Genomic DNA, 7,500 nt, shown 5'->3' on the forward strand with positions numbered 1-7,500 from the left:
CAATCTCTACCTCTCTATCTACCACTGAATGCTTTTCCCTTCTTCTTCCCTCTCTCTCCCTCCCTCTCTTTCTTTCTCCTATCATCTCTCTCTCTCCCTCTTTCACTAATTGTCTCCCTCTTCCTTTCCCCCTCTCTCTCCTCTACCCCTCTCTCTCTCTTTCCCTTCTTCTTTCCCTCTCCTCCGTCACTCCTGTCCCATTCCTTCTCTCTTTCGCTAAATTGCTCCCTCTCCGTTTCTATCTCTCCTTCCTCCTCCCTCTCTTTCTCCCCCCCTCCCTCCCTCTCCCTCCCAGAGGAAGTGTTAGTACAGCACTGTGGGACAGCCCTCCAGTGAGCAGCGATGAGGGGCTGTGGGCTTCGCTGCTCTGCTCTGCTCTGCTCTGCTCTGCTCTGCTCTGCTCTGCTCTGCGTTGCTCACCCAAACAAATAACATCCAACATATCATCGCTCTATCCATCTCTATATCTCCGTCGCTATCCCCCCCCGCCCCCCCCCCCCACTCTCGAATATCTCGCTCTCCCTCCTTCTCTCTCAATCTTTCCCTCTCACCTACCCTGCTCCTTCTCTCTCTCGCCCTCTTCCTCTCTCTCTGGATCTCTCCCCCGACTCCCTTCTCTAGCTCCCTCTGCCCCTCCTCTCATTCTCTCTCTCTCCTCTTTTTCTCTTTCTCCCCTTAAACGATCACCCTCCCTCCCCACATCCCCCGCAGGTGGCCTGGCTGGGATGCATTTAACACACACACGCAAACACACGATAATGCACACTAGAAATATGATTGTATCGTGTGCGTTTGAGTATGTGTGTGTGAGTGTGTGTGTGAGTGTGTGTGTGAGTATGTGGCTGTGTGTATGTGTGTGTGTGTGTCTGTGCCAGTGAGCCGATCACTGGGAGTTCATCTGCTGGTCAACCATTCACTCAAGACAAGAAAGTATGTGTGTGTGTGTGTGTGTGCATGTACAGTTTGTCTAAGTTTGTTTGTCTGTGTGTGTGTGTGTGTGTTTGTGCATCGTGTGTGTTCGTGTCTATACATTTGTCTGTGTGTGTGTGTGTGTGTGTTTGTGCATCGTGTGTGTTTGTGTCTATACGTGTGTCTGTGTGTTGCAGGCTATCAAGGCCATGGAGCAGCACAGTCACATTTTCCCAGAAAGCAAACCCGGTGCTTTACTGCCTGTTCAGTAAACAACCACTAACGCCTCCACCCCCCCACCCCCCCTCCTCATCGTCCTCTCCTGCTCCTCTCCTGTCTTTCGTAAGTGGGATAGTTTCACTTCCATGGTTCAGAACCGCTCCCTGGGTGATGAATAGTTAATGATCTGTGCTGTCACGCCGTATGGCTGTGTCAAATCACCTCATATGGAGGGACACACACACACAAATAACACACACTCACACACACACAGATACACACACATCCACAAATACACAGACACACACACACACATGCAGATACACACATCCACAAATACACAGACACACACATCCACAGAAACACCTTCACACGCCTCTACACAGCTGGTGTTTGGAGAAGATGGCCTTGAGACTACAAACTGTTTCTCGTGCAGTTCTAGAAAGTGAAATGATCATCTAAAAACACACACGCACACACACATCAAACATGCTCAGCAGGGAGGTGAGAAGCGTGAATAATGAAAGAGGAGCCACCAGCTCCATCTTCATCCTTCTCGGGAGGAATCACACACACACACACGCGCACGCACACACACACACACACACACACACACACACGCACACACACACACAGCTGTGTGCTCGTCCCAGGGTGTACCTCTGCCATCTTCATGCCAGCTGAGTGCTGGACTGACATGAAAAAGACTGCCCAGGGGTGGGTGTGTGCATGAGAGACAAACTGTGTGTGCTTGTGTGACTATGTGAGGTTATACACATGCGAACGAGTGTGTGGGGGCCAAGTGTGATTTGTTTGTGTGTTTCGGAAGAGAGACGTGTGTGTGTGTGTGTGTGGGGGGGGAGGGAGAGGGGGGGCTGTAGGATACTTACCGGAGCAGGTGAACTCATGCTTCTGTATCTCGGCCACGTTGAGCCCCCGGAGGGGGAGGGGGGCGGTGCACTGGGTGAACAGACCAATCGTAGGCCTCTGTCGGAGCCACTGAGCCAACCAGGAGAGATGACAATCGCAGTTCAGGTTGTTGGAGTGAAGCCGGCTGGGGAGCGGAAGGAGACGTCAAATGAGATCAGATTCAGTTCAACTGGATTACACACTAGATTTGATTTAAAGATGGATCAATATGGTTTTATTAGTCCCTGTGAAAGTCCCTGCCCCTTGAAATGATGCGGTACACATTACACACAAGTACACACACACACACAGCAACAAATGACAGTCAGACACACAAAGAAAGAGCCTACTGTGAGTAACCCAAGACAAGTCTGCCATCCCCACTGTTTATCACAAAAATGAACGGCTTAAGTAATGCAAAACAAATATATATATATATACATATATGTATACGACATTTTATCACTAGCCTAAATAATCTGATTCTGATTATTTTACCCCTTTCCTGCAATCTCACAATTAAAAGGGAATAACATACGTTGAATAGTTGTAGAGGTCTCTCCCAACACACCTGGTCTGGACTGGATCTCTAAACACACCTGGTTTGAACCAGCAAGCTCTCTAGATGGACATCTCTTCTCACTGCTCAGTCATAGTTCAGGTTGCCTCTCTCTGGGAACCCCTCTCTTAACCTTCTCTTTGGAAACTCAAGCTAGCAGCCATCCAGCATTCGTCCCTGGAGCAGTGACCCCCACAGTGGACTCTCTGATGGAGCAAATCCCAGCATGGCAAATTGTATATGACACATTCTAAAGCAGGAATTCTAAAGCAGGAATTCTAAATGGGAACATTCGAAAACCAGAGATTCTAAACATGGCATTCCAGGAACGCTGCACTTGTACAGAATAGCTGCCCTGGCTTTGGCGGTAGGAGTCTAGAAGATAAAGACACACACACACACACACACACACTAAAGACATACACACACACACACTAACCCATAACCCCACAGGGAACCAAAAACGCACCACAAGAATGAATTCCAGCGAGGATAATTGATTTAATTCCTACATAATTCCATATTTAGTAATCCCATTTAGACAATAGGCTCGCAGGGGTGAGCGTTTCTGGTCTGCTAGTGGCTGCCGTTGCAGCTCAGACTGACTCAGATAAGAGGCTGGTGCCAGAGACTCCCAGACTGCTGTGGGCTGATGGTCTGTGGCTGCAGACCAAGACTTAACCACATCGTCCATCTGCTCTCTACTGATCTGGACCCAGTCTGCTCAGTGTGGACACACTCCCACCAGAACCCACACACACCAGAACACTGTGTACTACCCGCACACACCAGAACCCACGCACGCCAGAAATACACGAACACCAGAACACTGTAGACCCATGCACACCAGAATACAACCATACTGAACCGTGTCTGCTGAAAGATCCTTCACAGCTCTACAACAGCCATGGTACTGTGTGCCTGGCCTGTTCAGGTTCGAGGCTGATATAAGACAGACAGGGAGATAGTTGTGTGCGTGTGTGTGTGTGTGTGTGTGTGTGACTCACAAGGTACGTAGTTTGGGCATGTGGTTGAAGCTGGAGACTGGGATGCTGCTGATGTTGTTGTTGTTCAAAGTCCTGGAGACAAAAGATGGAGACACCACAGTTAGAGAGAGACAATACCAGAGTCTCTCTCTCTCTCTCTCTCTCTCTCTCTCTCTCTCTCTCTCTCTCTCTCTCTCTCTCTCTCTCTCTCTCTCTCTCTCTCTCTCTCTCTCTCTCTCTCTCTCTCTCTCTCTCTCTCTCTCTCTCTCTCTCTCTCTCTCTCTGTCTCTCTCTCTCTTTCTCTCTCTTGGGATCTAATATATCGTCCTTCACAGATGGGGTTAGGGCTAGCCCCTCCCAGCTTCACACATTATGGATGTGCATACACTTACTTTGACACACACATCACACAAACACACGCACGGACACGCACACACACACACACAGACACACACACACACACTACCCCATCTGGGGCATCAGCTGCAGTAGAAAGATCAGAGGTCATTTTAATCAGCCTAACAACCCCACATATCACCTCCAACACCTCCCCCTATCCCAACACCCCCCCCCCCCTCCATCCAGGCCCTGTTAACTCAGCCACCCCCATCTCTCTCTCTCTCGAATCAAACCCCATATAGACATCATCCAGGAGCCTCCCCCCTTGTGTCACCCCTCCCCCCACCATGACGATAACCCCAACCTGATCCCCAATCTATCCTCCCTGCCAATTAACAACCCACCCCCATCCCCCCCCCCCCCCCCTCCAGACCAGCTGCAGGTAACCCCCGCCCCCCCTCCCCCCATCTCTTTGTTCTCAGTTCAGAGAGGCACGGCGTGGTTCACATCACAGCCCCGTCAGACATGGTCAGCGGTGAACCAAGCCTAGATTCTAACCCTGCCGGAACCAGTTTACTCTGGTGGGGACTGGCTGTTGAGAGGTGTAGGGTGGGGAGGGCTAGGTTAGTGTGGGGTGGCGTAGGGCAGGGTAGTGTGGGGTGGCATAGGGTAGGGTAGTGTGGGGTGGCATAGGGTAGGGTAGTGTGGGGTGGCATAGGGTAGGGTAGTGTGGGGTGGCATAGGGTAGGGTAGTGTGGGGTGGCATAGGGTAGGGTAGTGTGGGGTGGCATAGGGTAGGGTAGTGTGGGGTGGCGTAGGGTAGGGTAGTGTGGGGTGGCGTAGGGTAGGGTAGTGTGGGGTGGCGTAGGGTAGGGTAGTGTGGGGTGGCATAGGGTAGGGTAGTGTGGGGTGGCATAGGGTAGGGTAGTGTGGGATGGGGTAGGGTAGGGTAGTGTGAGGTAGGGTAGATTAGGGTAGTGTGGGGTAGGGTAGTGTGGGATGGCGTAGGGTAGGGTAGTGTGGGGTAGGGTAGATTAGGGTAGTGTGGGGTAGGGTAGTGTGGGGTGGTGTAGGGCAGGGTAGTGTGGGGTGGCGTAGGGTAGGGTAGTGTGGGGTGGCGTAGGGCAGGGTAGTGTGGGGTGGGGCAGGTGCGATGGAGTGGGGTGGAGTCGGCTCGGGGACTCTGCCCCCCCCAGTCTCCCGCCTAGGGACCACCCCACCTCCAGGGAACAGTGAATTACTGTCACCAGTTTTGAATACAGCAGGGACCTGGGGGGCTGCAGAGTAACGGTGTGTGTGTGTGTGTGTGTGTCCTCTGTGTCGGCTCTGGTGGTGGTCCTGCTACTCCAGGGGGAGAACAGCTTCATTGAACTGAAAGATTGAATGGGATGATAGGGAGAGAGCTGTGTGGCTGACAAATATCTGACTTGAGGGTCTGTGTGTGTGTGTGTGTGTGTGGGGGGGGGGGGGGGGGGTACTCACAGCACTTCCAGACTCCTCAGAGCCCTGAAGGCCCCATCTTCAACACAGCTGATGTGATTCTTATCCAGCTGACTGCAGAGGAAACACAACAACGAGATGGATTATACTTTTGTACAAACACTTGCCGACACACACCGGTACATAAACACACATACACACATAAACACACATACACACACATACACACACATACACTCGTATTTAAGCACAAACACTCTCACATATACACTTGTACACACACACTCACCCACACGCACCCGTACACAAACACACACACGCCTATGCACAAACACATGCTCTCACAAACACACACGCACACTCACACACACTCGCAAACATAAACCAATGTGCAAACACAAACTCGCACACTCAGATGCACGCACACACCCATGTGCACCAAACAACCAAATGCACACACACACACACACATGTATGCCCCCAAAGCAGCAGTAATCTGTGATCTGGTCGATTTCGGGGGTCCAGCCAGGAGAGGCGAGGACACACACGCGCACACACTGTGACAGACCACAGACAGACGGACGAGGTGTGTACATTTCAGGACACCTTGACAGAAGACGCCAAACTCAGAGGTTTTTTTAATATAACCGACGTAACAAAGCACAGAATGAAGGAACATTTCCAGAGATCCTAGCTCCACCCAGGTTGGCTGCTCGCCCCAGCGCGTGAGGTGTCACAAAACCATTATTCCAGTTATCGACTGAATACACACAAGAAGACTGACACACACAAAGTCTCTGTCTCTCTCTCTCTCTTTGTCTCTCTCTGTCTCTCTCTCTCTGTTTGTCTCTCTCTGTCTCTCTCTCTCCTCGTTTAAAAGATGTCGCCCGTGACGGGTCTGTGAGGCCCGCTTCATGGTGCTGGGAGGGCTGGGAAGGCTCTGACCCTCTGGGAAAGTCACAATGAACCGTCCCCTTCTGCAAGCAGGGGCATTCATTCAGAGCCCTAGAAATGCCTGTGTGCGTGAGTGTGTGTGTGTCAGTACTGTCGCCTCTAAACCAGACATTGGTATAAAGATCTTTAACTGGTAGATGTCTTTGAGAGCTCACCAGATCATCTCCATTTCAGGAAGACATAAATCGACATCTAGTCTTTGTTCTGGTGGTAATATAGGTATAATATTGGGACTGTAGTGTGTGTGTGTGTGTGTGTGTGTGTGTGTGTGTGTGTGTGTGTGTGTGTGTGTGTGTGTGTGTGTGTGTGTGTGTGTGTTATTCAGATTGGTGTGTAGAATCATGTGTTTATGATTTATTGGCATGGTTGCCCTGACAGGAACTCTATATATGGAGAAATACTATCGATGTCATATCCTCTTTAAGTACTCCTCTGGCCATATATTCTAACATGTCTAAACAGTGGTCTGTACTGGTCGGGGTGGAAAAATTTGAGCGTGTGTGTGTGTGTCCATTTAGTGTATCTGTGTGACAGTCAGGGTCTCGTGCTAACGCTTTTGCGCCCACTTCAGGCGTATTTGTTTCGCAACGTGCGTGTAAAAGCATGGCGAGGTATGTACAAACATGCCGCACTGAGGTAAAAGCGCAAACTGCCAGTCGCGGCAATTGAAAATGGCAAATTGTGCTTTTCCGTGTCATGCATATGCATTCAAGGGGAAAGTGGGAGTTCCCATAAAGAGATGGGAAGGGAAGAGTAAAGTGCGCCTAATTATGTATTTCCCGGTATGTACAGAAACCGCGCCTGAAAGCGCACCTCTATTTTGCGGTGATAATTCTGCACCTCTTAAAAGCAGGTGTAAACCAGGATGCGTGTTTCCTCGCATCTGCCTCCTGGTGAAATGGCAGCAGTAATCCGGGCAATATGAAGACATAGGCCAAGGAGACAATCTGAACGGATTTTTGCCACAAGGATCACGTTTTCAGTTGAGTGAACATTAAGACATATTACGCGTTACAGATTAAGGATCCATGCAATATTACAGTTATTGGAATTTGTAATTTCGGTCCAGATGGCATTTTTGTGTCGGTGTGGAATTCCGGCCTTGTATAATATTTACATTTGCTGTTACCTCATGAACAAGCACATCACTTTCGTTATCACTAAATCTTTTTTTTCGCTGTTTTG

General features: G+C 50.1%; 1 protein-coding gene across 1 annotated transcript in view; it reads right to left on the reverse strand.

The window, feature by feature from the left end:
• LOC146267826 (slit homolog 1 protein-like) overlaps positions 1–7,500 on the reverse strand; it is an 84,751-nt gene that overhangs the window by 24,249 nt on the left and 53,002 nt on the right. The window contains exons 5-7 of the mRNA XM_084709390.1: positions 5,404–5,475; positions 3,604–3,675; positions 2,019–2,182 (exon numbers count right to left, since the gene is read on the reverse strand). Coding sequence (XP_084565516.1) covers positions 2,019–2,182; positions 3,604–3,675; positions 5,404–5,475 — 308 coding nt within the window. The remainder of the gene's footprint in view (positions 1–2,018; positions 2,183–3,603; positions 3,676–5,403; positions 5,476–7,500) is intronic.

The sequence above is a fragment of the Hypomesus nipponensis genome, chromosome 11 (assembly GCF_054491055.1).
Source record: "Hypomesus nipponensis isolate SF chromosome 11, ASM5449105v1, whole genome shotgun sequence".
Lineage (NCBI taxonomy): Eukaryota > Metazoa > Chordata > Actinopteri > Osmeriformes > Osmeridae > Hypomesus > Hypomesus nipponensis.